At 38.0% G+C, this 12,500-nt stretch overlaps 2 protein-coding genes across 2 annotated transcripts in view; one reads left to right on the forward strand and one right to left on the reverse strand.

Moving 5' to 3' along the window:
* Window positions 1-4,657, forward strand: part of LOC119573864 (receptor-type tyrosine-protein phosphatase alpha-like) — an 11,464-nt gene extending 6,807 nt beyond the window's left edge. The window contains exons 8-14 of the mRNA XM_037920970.1: window positions 148-224; window positions 712-846; window positions 1,960-2,091; window positions 2,868-3,016; window positions 3,981-4,116; window positions 4,349-4,403; window positions 4,576-4,657. Of these exons, the coding sequence (XP_037776898.1) occupies window positions 148-224; window positions 712-846; window positions 1,960-2,091; window positions 2,868-3,016; window positions 3,981-4,116; window positions 4,349-4,403; window positions 4,576-4,613 (722 nt within the window). The 3' untranslated portion in view covers window positions 4,614-4,657. The remainder of the gene's footprint in view (window positions 1-147; window positions 225-711; window positions 847-1,959; window positions 2,092-2,867; window positions 3,017-3,980; window positions 4,117-4,348; window positions 4,404-4,575) is intronic.
* A 1,859-nt stretch (window positions 4,658-6,516) lies between these two features.
* Window positions 6,517-12,500, reverse strand: part of LOC119574225 (dolichol-phosphate mannosyltransferase subunit 1) — a 6,524-nt gene continuing 540 nt past the window's right edge. Inside the window, exons 2-6 of the mRNA XM_037921375.1 lie at window positions 10,362-10,461; window positions 9,931-10,041; window positions 9,413-9,603; window positions 7,362-7,476; window positions 6,517-7,147 (exon numbers count right to left, since the gene is read on the reverse strand). Of these exons, the coding sequence (XP_037777303.1) occupies window positions 7,043-7,147; window positions 7,362-7,476; window positions 9,413-9,603; window positions 9,931-10,041; window positions 10,362-10,461 (622 nt within the window). The 3' untranslated portion in view covers window positions 6,517-7,042. The remainder of the gene's footprint in view (window positions 7,148-7,361; window positions 7,477-9,412; window positions 9,604-9,930; window positions 10,042-10,361; window positions 10,462-12,500) is intronic.

Consider the following 12,500-nt stretch of genomic DNA (forward strand, 5'->3'; position numbering starts at 1 on the left):
TATCATTATCATTTGCATGATTACAGTGTAACTGACATCACTAAATGACAAATATCTAAAAAATAATGATTGTTACATTCATGACTCCCATCGTCAGTATCAATACAACAGTCACTGAGAATTCATGTTCTTTATTTTCAAAACAAGTTGACAAAACCCGAGTGCTTCTGGAACGATATGACGACGACCCATACAGCGACTACATCAACGCGTCATACGTACATGTAAGTTCACGTGTGCACATGCATCAAAGGTCTATATAAGTACTTATATAAACCTTGGATCTATCCATGTATATATATACTGTATGTGAAAACTCCAATATAATTTTCCCGCCAAATTCGACCAAACTTCTTTTTTTTCCTGATTAAACCTTTCGCTTTTCTTTTTCTTTCTTTCTTTCTTTTTTTTCTTTATTCCCTTCTTACGTTCTAGAATCCACTGTATATTTTCCCCGCCAAATCCGACTTCTATTTTTTATTTATTTTTTCCTGATCTTTCGTTCCCTTGTTTTCATCTCTTTCATCTTTTCCCTTTGCATTTTTTTTTCTCATGATTTATCCTTCGTTCCTTCTTTTTTTCACCCTCTTTTTCTTTTTTTTTCCGTTTTTTTTTTCTTCTCTCTTATAATGTATCCCTCGTTCCTTCTTTTCTTCATCCTCTTGTTTTCCTTTTTTTTTTTCCTTCTTTTTTTTTCTCTCTCTCCCCCAGAGTTTTACCAAGAAAAAGAGATTCATCGCCACGCAAGGCCCGAAGAAGTCGACACTGCAAGACTTTTGGCGGATGATTTGGGAACAGAATGTCTACGTCATCATTATGGTCACGAGCTGCAATGAGGGAACGATGGTGAGTGCCAAGGTACACCGAAGACATGTAAGGGAGCACCGCCTGCGACCTGTATTCAAGGAGGGATGATGGCCAGTGGGAGTAATGAGAGGTGGGCGGAGAGAAGGAGAAAGGGAGAGAAGGGAAGAAGGGAGACACGGCGAAAGGAGGGAATGGGGATTAATGGAAGGGAGGGAAGGAGAGACGGCGAAAGGAGGGAATGGGGATATAATGGAAGGGAGAAAGGGAGAGAAGGGAAGAAGGGAGACACGGCGAAAAGAGGGAATGAAAGATAACGGAAAGGTGTAAGGGAAAGAAGGAAGAATCCAGAGATAGAAGAAGGATGACAGGGAAAGAAGGAAGGGATGAGAGATGGAGGAAGGGTAGAAGCTCTATGGAGGAAAGAAGAAACAGAAGAGAGAGATTGATAAAGGAATAGATGGAGAAAACTAGAGACAGTGGAAGGAAGGAAGGGAGAGACAGGGATGAAGGAATGAGAGATAACGGAAGAGAGGGAGGGAGAGACGAAAGGAGGAAGGATAGAGGAGAGAGATGGAGGAAGGGAGATGTGAAGGAGAAGAGAGACAGAAGAAAGAAGACAGGTAGATATGGAAGAAAGGAGAGACAGAAGAGGGGAGAAACAGAGAAAAAGAGGGAGTGAGGGACGGAGTAAGAAAGGAGTAAGAGATGGTGGCAGGGAGGAAATGAGAGGTGGAAGAAGGAATGAAAGAAGAGACGGAGAAAGAACCATAGGAATGAAGGAAGGAAGTAAAGAGGGAGGATTTGGAGAAAGAAGGAAAAAGGGAGTCAGAAAAGGAATATATAAAGGAAGAAAGGAGGTCGAGGAAGATGAGATAGAGGGAGGAAAGAGTGAAGGAAGAAAGGGGAAGGCAAGAACGAAGGTGTAGGATGTAGAAATGAAAGGAAGAAATAACAATGATGACAATGATAATAATAATAATAATAATGAGAATTATGATGGTGATGATGATGATGATGATAATAATAATAATAATAATAATAATAATAATAATAATAATAATAATAATAACGATAAATAATAATAATAACGATAAATAATAATAATAATAAATAATAATGATAATAATAGATAATAATCATTCAAATCCTCAGAATAAATGCAGCAAATACTGGCCGCACGTGAAGGAAGCGCCATTTTGCTTCACTCGCGAGGACCTCATCGTCTGCACCACGAAGGAGTCCACCAAGAACGGTTATATCGTGCGCAGGATTCAGATTATGAAGGTGAGGCTTTGTTGACTTGGTTTGTTTGGATACGTTTTAGCTTTTCGTATTATGAAGGTTGGGGCGGGAGGGTGTTGACTTGGTTTGTTTGGATACGTTTTAGCTTTTCGTATTATGAAGGTTGGGGCGGCGATGACTTGGTTTGTTTGGATACGTTTTAGCTTTTCGTATTATGAAGGTGGGGGGGGGGGATGATGACTTGGTTTGTTTGGATACGTTTTAGCTTTTCGTATTATGAAGGTGGGGGTTTGGTGACTTGGTTTATTTGAATACGTTTTAGTTTTTCGAAATGTGGAGATGAGGGTTTAACTGGCTTATTTAGTTACGTGACAGTCTTTTTCTGTGATTTTTCTTTTCGATTGTTTTTTATTGACATTTTATTGATTCGTTTTTTGTGAGGCGGTTGCAACTTTTTTATTCATTTATGTTTCAACGAAGGAACACCCAAGCACCAACGCTTTATCCATTTATACATTTGTTCGTTTATTTATCCAATTACTTACCTATTCATTGTCATAATCATTACTCAGTTCTAATATGTCTGCCTGCCTCTGTCTGTCTGTCTGTCTGTCTCTCTCTCTCTCTCTCTCTCTCTCTCCCTCTCCCCCCCCCCTCTCTCTCTCTCTCTCTCTCTCTCTCTCTCTCTCTCTCTCTCTCTCTCTCTCTCTCTCTCTCCCCTCTCCCTTCCCCCCACCCCCCTCTCCCTCCCCCTCCCCCTCCCCCTCTCCCTCCCCCTCCCTCTTCCTCTTTCCCTCTCTCCCCGCTGTGCACCCCAGGGAGACGACCAACGCAGCTGCCTCCAGTACCAATTCGTGGACTGGCCTGACATGGGGTGCCCGGCGTCGCCCAACGACCTCGTCTCCTTCGTGGCGGCGGTGAGGCCCGTCTTCGCTCTCGGGGATTTCCACGTGGTCGTCCACTGCAGGTGAGGACTCAGGGATGGGCGGGGGCTGGGGGGTGGAGATGGGCGGGGACATGAGCGTGGGGATAGGCGGGTAAGTTGGCGATGCGGAGAGGGGAGGGAGTGGGGGAAGGAAAGGTGAAGGTAGGAGAGGGAGAGGGGGGGGGGGAGAGAGAGGGGGAGAGAGAGAGAGGGAAAAGAGAGAGCAGAGAGAGAGAGAGGGAGAGAGGAGAGGCGAGAGAGAGGGGGAGGGAGAGAGAGAGAGAGAGAGAGAGAGAGAGAGAGAGAGAGAGGAGAGAGAGGGGAGAGAGGGAGAGAGGGGGAGAGAGAGAGGGGGGAGGGGAGAGGAGAGGAGAGAGGGGGAGAGAGAAAAGAGAGAAAAGGGGGGGAAGAGAGAGGGAGAGAGAGAGGAGAGAGAGAGAGAGAGGGAGAGAGAGGGAGAGAGAGGAGAGAGAGAGGAGAGGAGAGGAGAGAGAGAGGAGAGGAGAGAGAGAGAAGAGGAGAGGAGAGAGAGAGGAGAGAGAGAGAGAGAGAGAGGAGAGAGAGAGAGAGGAGAGAGAGAGAGAGGAGAGAGAGAGAGGGAGAGAGAGAGAGAGAGAGAGAGAGAGAGAGAGAGAGAGAGAGAGAGAGAGAGAAGATTTAAGGATTGCCATACACACTCAATCACGTCTCCACACCACTCTCTCGCCACACTTCATACCCCTGCTTCCCCTCCACTCCCTTGCCAAACTCCACTCTTTACGTCCCCCTCCACTAACCACACTCCACTCCCACCATCCCCTCCATTTCGACACGACACTCCACCTCCTTCGACCTCCCTCCACTCCCTCATCTCCCTTCATTTCTTCACCACACTCCACTCTTCCAAACTCCACTCCAAACTTCATCCCTTCCCTTCCTCCGCTCCCCTTCTCTCGTCACTTCCTTCATGCCGCCCCAACGGCCTCCGACCTTCTCAATCCACTAAAAGCAACTCCACTGCCTCCAGCGCCGGCGTGGGTCGCACAGGTACCTTCATAGGCCTCCACAACATCATGGAGGAGATGGATGAAGGGAACTCCGTCGATGTCTACGAGTGCGTGTTAAGAATGAGGAAATGCAGGATGAACATGGTGCAGACGCAGGTAGGGCTCGGGGTGGAACGGGGGTGGTGGGAAGGTGTTAAGGGTGGGTAGAAGGTGGGATCTGGGTGGGTAATGAGGTGATGGATAATGTTATCGATAAGGGTGGGGGTTGGATGGATAAAGATGGGAGGATCTCAGAGTCTGATATATGTATATACTGCAAAGATAGCATACATGACATAAATATACATTTGCTATAGATACCCATTAAGTGTTGTTTGTTTCCGCACAGAGGCAGTATGCTTACCTGTATAAATGTGCTCTCCAGTATTATGAGCAAATAAGAAGTTAGTATTATGTGTTTTACTTCTGATAAATTTAGATTATGATAATGCTAAAAGGAACTCAGAGTTTCTACCATACTTTTTATCAAACTATATCACCCTTTTTTCCTGTACATCGTTGTGTTTAGGAATCATTAACTAACGCAAGCCTTGTTATTCCTTATCACACCAACAGCAGCAAGAGGGGGTTCTCCATACCTCAATGAAGTTTAACACTAGGTGAGAGATGGCTTCAGTGAAATTCTTTAAGATGAAAGGAAAAACAGGATTCTTGTTTGCACTGAAGGTTGATTCTAAAAGATCAAAGGATCAATGTATTTTCAGTCCTCACAAAGATTGATAATGTATTCTTAGCACTGAATTATCCTCTATTCATGTTTTCTTATTGATGGCATAGATGCACTAGAGAGGCTGGTAATGACTGGCTGAATGTAAGATGTCCAAGTAACTGGTTGTAATTCAGAACAACCAGGAAATTATTATCACCAACCTGTCAACCTATCAAAAGTCAGCTGTCAAATTCTAATGCATCTCTGCCTTCAAAGAAAGAAAGGAAAAGAAAATGTCACTTAGGTACTCTTGAATGCTGTTGTCCATTTTTAGTGTGACTTTTAATTGTTTCCTTGTTTCTTGTAACCATAATGTCAGTCAATCAACAGTCTTAATTAACAATTTAGATATATAGATTTATATATTAATCAAACAATTATTCCATTAATTGTGTTGTAACTATGAACCACTTTAGAATATCAAGGAAAACCAATTTTGGATTAAAAAAAAAACTTATTAATTTGGAATATTGAACATTTACACTGAATGACCAGTTTAGATTCAAGAAAGAGTTATTGATTTGGAATATTCAATAAAAATGATCAAAAATGATCGCTGTAGAAAATTCGTGAAGGGGTGACCAGTTTTGGGTATTCAAGAAAGAACGACTGATTCGTAGTATTCAAGAAAGAGTGACATTTAGAATATTTAAGATAGAAGGACCAATTTGGGATTTAAGAAAATGATCAATTTAGATTTTTTTTTTTTTAGAAAGCCTAACTTAGCATTCAAGAAAGAAATGGCTGATTTTGAACAATGAATTTGGAAAAAAATTAAGAAACTGAGAATTATAGAATACTCAAGAATGAACAACCCCTCAGTAATGGTCTAGGACCAATACAGTATGAATGACTTGCTGATAATGATTTACTGATTTATTTATAAATTGTAAATGCAAGAATGTGTATATAAACCTTGGAAGAAACCTTGGAATCCTTCTTGAACAACCCTTGAATTTTTTTTAATGATCTATCAATTAAGCAAAGAATGTTAGATGCGTATTGAGCTGTGGTTAATGTTTGAACAGGGGTATGAACTTACTCCAAGGTGCAGTCTGTTTGATTTTGGAGATTAAAAGTGTGTGTATTATTCTTTGTTATTACTGTGACCTGCTTTCATATAAATTAATGTAAGAGTGTATGTGCTTGTATGTATGTATCAGCCTTGGAAGAACCACAGAATCCTTATTGATTACCATGAAAATGCAAATATTTTTTTTTCTTACACCTTAGCAAAAACATAACATGTTCATGTGTGTTGTCTCTTCCACCCTTGTCTTCCTATAATAAAATTCAAAGTAAAAAGTGGGAATCAACACAATATTATTTAGAAATATACAATCAATGAATAAATAAAGCAAGTAAAGAAGTAAATAAAATAAGTTTATTTTCCTATATAGTAGCATCCTTTCTTCCCTATTATATTGCACTTTGTTTCACTACTTTAACCTATTATTCCAAACTAGAACTTTTTATCATAATTTTTTTTTATTGTCATGGTTTCAATTATCTATGTTACTGTGTTCCTTTTATTATAATTATTGTGAGTGATTTGTAGTTACGGGCAGTATTATTATAGTTATTATAATTATCATTGTTGTCATTATTTCCAAAAGAAAATCATCCTTGGATATTTCTTTTCAAAATTTTCTTATATTCTCTGTCATAACTTTTTTCTTATGCCCTTTACTTCTATCTTCATATTTCACTTTACTACCAATAAATAAAAGAATAGAGTCTACCAACTACTTTCACAAAACAGTAATGGGTATAGAGATAACATTTAGATGCATTTAATATTTATTTATAACAAGTATGATTCAACATTAAAACAAGTGACATCAACATGTAGCTGCAAAGTATTTTTCAGAACATGGATAATATCAGTAACTGATACCCTAAGGAGTATTCATATTGGAATGTTAATTTTTTTTACATATAGCTATAGTACTTTGCTATAAAAATGTAAAAAACACACACCTTGTCTGTCAGTAACAGAAATACACATCAAGTTCAAAAGGCACCAGATCTATCCCTAAACTCTGTATCAAAATAATTTCATTTGAGAAAACACACATCACATATACTTCTACACATACACATACATAAATATCTCTCCAAAACAATGAAGCAAAGACCACTTTCATCCTCCTATCACCCAGACATACTCTTTATGAAAATCCACTTCAAAAATGAAGGTCCTCCATCTTCTCCCTAGAGCTTCCACTCCTATAAGTACAAGTCCTTCCTTGTTGCCATTTCCATTAATACTGCAATTCCATCTCAGTCCATGCCATTCCATTACCATCCTGCTTAAGTTGTGGCAAAAAGGTAGAGGAGTCCTTTGACAAAACCAATAATTTCTGATCCTCCAAGCTTACTCTCGCCATACACGCGGTCAACAAAGCTGATAGGAACCTGAAAAAGGAATATGTAAATAAATGATAAGTGAAATGTTATCTGTAAATGATGAACTAGAAACAAATATCTCTTTGATAGCATTTAATTTCCTGTTTTCTTTCACTAAGGATATGAGACTCATGCATGTGTGTGGCCCATTTCTGCCATCATAAATAAATGGCAGCTATCCCTCTTCTCTATCCTCACTATTTCAGCAAACAGCGCTTCTTACCTCTCCAACAGTGTAGCCAAATTGCCGTGCCCGAATGATCATCTCCATTTGGAAGACATAGCCCTTGCTCACACAAGACTCCACCAGCTTCTGCAGCACATCCTTGCGATAAAGCCTGCAATGAAATTTTGATGAATGCCTTTCAAAAAACCTAAGAAACATGTGATGATATGGTGTATGTGGCTCACCTTGGGATTATTCATAATTTCATGCTGAACAAAGAAAGAAATGAGAAAAGAGGTAGATAAAAAAAATCAAACATCAAATCAATTATGTGAAAAACAAGGAAATTTAACATCCTTATTATGGAATGATGTTCCAAAATAATGTAGTTGCAAATACTTCATAGAAATATAAAACCCACACTATGTGTATGTACTGATGTCAGAGTACGAATAAAACGAGTGAAAAGAAATAACTCTGTGCAAAGATCAAATCTTTAGAAATATATATAATCATAACTAATAGCACAGGGGATCCCCATTATTGGGCACCCAAATATTAATAATTTAACACTATTTGTCACTGACATTTTGTGGACGCATTGCTAAATTGTTTCACTTTTTTGTTGTTTGCTACCGAAAGTTTATCCAAATGCATAACTATTGTGAAACAAGCATTAAGAGAAGATACATTTTAAAATAAAATAAAAATAAAATAGGGACAAGAATTCCAGAATATGTGAGCATGTAACAAAAAAAAAAAAAAAAATTGTGCACATTGCTAACGAGATCTACAGTGTGTGTGAACAATACAGGTCTTCTTCCCAGCATCTGAAACAGGTTGATGCCACTGCACCAGTGAACCATAGGCACTGTTAAGTGTAGATGTTGATTTCCTTACTGGACTCGTTAATGGATTGACTGATTCAAGCACGTGCATTGATGTTTGATAAAAAGGATATAATAAAAAGTAATAAAAGCAGCGAAAATGCAGGTGATACTGAATACTAAAGGGAAGCATCAGGATATTAATTTACAATTAATTTTTTAAAATATCAGAATATCCAAGTAATTCTCAGCTATTCTGACAACTTTCAGCAAGCTCTTGGCAGAGATATAGACTAGTAGGCATCTGTATCCCAGTATAAACACTGAATCAGGCCTTGAGGATTTGAAATGCAAAAGATAGAAAGCAGACGACCCTTCATTCTTTTTCTAATCCATGTCATATCAAACATAGAGTGCATGACATTCCTCACTCATCCAACTCCACTAATCCTAATTCCTGTACAAGAAACATGGTTGAAAATGAAGATAACAACCATCTCCCATTTATATGTGCAGAGCCTAACCTTCATTCTCATTGTTTCTGCCATCTGCTGGTAGCCACCCCTCCAAACTTGTGTGTTATTTGTAATATTAGCTAAAGCATATCTCACAACATCTGATGTTTACATTTCTCCTCTGTACTAACTTTTCTTTAATAAAAATGTTGGTATTACTCTCTTTAGTATTATTTCAAGAACATGCATATAAACTATATGCATGGGCAAACCAAAGGATATTCCAGTTGCTGTCCACACTACACCCTTTTATATTGTATTCCTATGGAATATTGTTTATCACTATTCATTGAATTTTTATTTGTTCCATTTTTCTGGTCCATGTAACTAATGAATAATAATAATAGGAATAATAATACTAATAGTAATATTTTTACTAATAGCAACTGTAATAATAATAATAACAACAATTAAAGATCTCTACCCTCATAGGGTAAAAATTCTTTTTCTCCTAAACACCAACAGCTAACCTCTAAAATATAATGTAACAAAATGGCAACCTCAAAATTCAAAAATCATAAATGGGATTCTCCTGGACCTATAAACTTATAAAAGATCTCAGAATTTATTAATAACAAACAAGTCTCTTGTCAGACCTTCAAGCCAAATCAATACCAAGACACTATCTGGCTTGGTGTTAAGATCAGGCAACAGGAATGATGATAAAATGATACAGAGTTGAGTGACATCACAGTCAAGTGGTTATGGGAATCCTAAAAAACAAAAAAAATTAACCACTAGTAAGCACTTGGCATTTGGTAGTTACCTGAAAGATCCAGTTAGGTCTGATGCCCCAGGTCTGAGGAGGACCTGTGTAACGTAGTTGGCTCCACGGCTGATAATCTTGCGCTTCAGGTCCCATCCATACACACCCCCATCCCCCACATACCGCGTGCCTGACACAACGTCATAGTTGCCCTCCTTCTGCTTCTTGATGAACTCAGGGATGAACTTGGGCTGGAAAGATACAGAAGAAAGGGTAAGTAAGATATTTTGGAACGTGAAAAAGAATGGGTGAATACGTAGACACACAGTCACAGACACATTCACTAAACTCTTTTGGTAGAAATACTTTGACATCACAAGAGCACATTTCTGTATTTAGCACTATCCTAGGCTTAAATCAGCTTCCTACATTTAGTCATGACTAAGTTAATAAACATTAAAAACATGAAGAAAAATTGATAATCAGCAAAACAAGAGGAACCCAAATAAGGTGGGTATCAAAGAAAACGAGAATACATCTGCAGCACAACAATAGAAACATTATTCCTTTTCTCTTACATGGTGTGATAAATCAGCATCCATGATGATGACATAGTTTCCTGTAGCATGTTTTATGCCATGGATATATGCTGTTCCAAGACCTAGCTTCTTCGCTCTTGGCCGCAGAACCTGTTATGGGGAAGGTAAATCTGAATATCGGCAAACCTGACATAACACTAACTTTTCAATGTATTTGTTTTCTTCCATATAAAAATAGTGGCATATAATATCTTTTCATCACTTATCCCAGATAATATTGGCATGAAACAAGAGCACATATCCATCTTCCAAAAAGTAGTAATGATGTAAGATGTGCAATATACTGTATGTGTATTTTGCAATGACCTATATATTAACAACATTCAAAATACTTATATGTTAACATTTCCTAACAAGTATTTCCTATTGGCTGACCATATGCCAGTCTTTCTCTGCAAAAACAAACTTACAATTCTGTCTTCTCCATATATCTCCTGCAACTTCTTTGCAACTTCTAATGTGCCATCTGGGGACCCATCATCAATCACAATAATCTCGTAGTTAATGTTGCTGAAAACAAGAAAAGAGTTTCAGATATTTACTTTTTTAACAAAAATCTCTGATTCTTATTCCCACATATCTTAATTAACAATGACAAAATACAGCAGTGATATTGGCCAGTTTAGCTTGAGGGGGAGGGGGACATGAAGTATGGGATGGCTATACAGTTAAAGGCAGAAAAGAAAGAAAGAAAGAAGAAAAAAAAACTAATAATACTGATAGCTGCACCACATTCATGCATCCACCACTGACCTACACAACACATCCACATGTCCACCTCTGGACTTCACTGTAAGCCTTCCATCACAGATCAAAGGAAATTACGAACTATCTTGATATTTATAGGTATCTTGTAAATAATAAATAATACAAACTACTTCAGAATTTTCACCTTGGTATTTTTTGCCATGATAGAGTGTGGTTGAACCAACAAATATTTGTGTAATACATATGTGTCCTTGACATAAGTCTTAATATACTTTGCTGACTCATGAAGCTTGAGCATACCAAGGTAAAGATATTGCAGTCCAGAGATACTTGTATATTTAAAAAACTGGTGACCCTTGTTAGTCTTTTTTCCCTTCAAATATCCCAGCATCTGGGCTTAATAACATTGCATTTGATCAGTAGACTAAAACTATACTGGATAGTGCTCTTGAGAAGAAGTCTGACTACGGTCACAGTATGGCATATATTTTGACAGTGTTCATAAATCATGCAGCATTTCCTGTATCCAAAGTAAAAGATAAACAAGAAGAGGGATGGGAATGGGGAGCAAGGAAAAGGAAGGGAGGTGACAAGATAGAGTGGGGGAAGAAATTGATGGTGATGATCAGATGACAGATGTCATCTGATTATTATCATCATTATTATTATTATTATTATTATTATTATTATTATTATAACAATGTCTATAATTATTATAGTAATTATTTCATTCTTATCATCATAATTAGCAGTGGTATTGGTAGTATTATTTTTAGTAGTAATGTATTAGTATCAGACAGTAGCTAATCATCTCCACCAAGTTCTCCCCCTACCCCAATCTTGTTCCTTCTTCCTCAATCCCCTTTCCCTTCCTCCTCCTTGTCAGTCTCTTGTTTTGGATATGACAAATACTGCATCATATATAGGTAACATATAAAAACACATGATAGGCTGTGAGCTTAGTCAAGACTTCAGCTCATGCATGTACACATCATAACCCACACTATACCAGTTTTGTGGGAATTGATGGACCTACTAAGATTTATCCAAAATTAAATAGACACAAATGAAGATACAATACTCTTAGAAATTCAGTTTTTAAGAGGTGAATCTCAGTAAACAATCTCTGTGTAGGATGTAGGACTGTTGGCTTTCCATCACAGACCAAAACTGTATTTCAATGGAACACAACCAATTTAATCCAATGATGCCAGGATGACAAAAACAATGGTCATGTCCACTGTGAATTTTGTTTACTTATTGTGTTTACACACAGATGGCTTCACAAGTACTGAGACAACAGGGAGTCAATTACTAGTCTTATCTATCATACCTGTTTATCCTTTTCCTTGATTTTTATTTATCTATTTCTCTATTCCTACTAGTATCAGTAATAACATTTTCATAACCATCTCAACAACATATTAGCAACAACAACATTACACAGTATTCTGGGCAGAAATCTGAAGCACACTTTTAAACAATATAAGGAAATAAAATACAATATTTGTTTTAAAAAACTGTACCAGTTAAAATATGTATGATCAAAAGTGCATGCACAATTGACTACATACTATGTTTTCCTCATCCTACACCAAAGTTGCCACAGAAGAAGGATTATGCCAACTCAGAGACTCCGTGAAGTGGAAAATTTGAATATTATTGCCAACCTGTTGCGAAAAAAGAAAAAAAAAAAAGATTGTGGCACTAAGGCTTTAAAGAGAAAAGCTGGCGACTATCGCAGGAGTTGGTTACGTGGGAAGCCAAGAATGGTTGGGCAGGACAGGGGTAATAAAAAGAAGTTGGTCGATCATCTGAAAGAGTCGGTGACAGACAGACAC

This window comes from Penaeus monodon, chromosome 6 (assembly GCF_015228065.2).
Source record: "Penaeus monodon isolate SGIC_2016 chromosome 6, NSTDA_Pmon_1, whole genome shotgun sequence".
Classification (NCBI taxonomy): Eukaryota; Metazoa; Arthropoda; class Malacostraca; order Decapoda; family Penaeidae; genus Penaeus; species Penaeus monodon.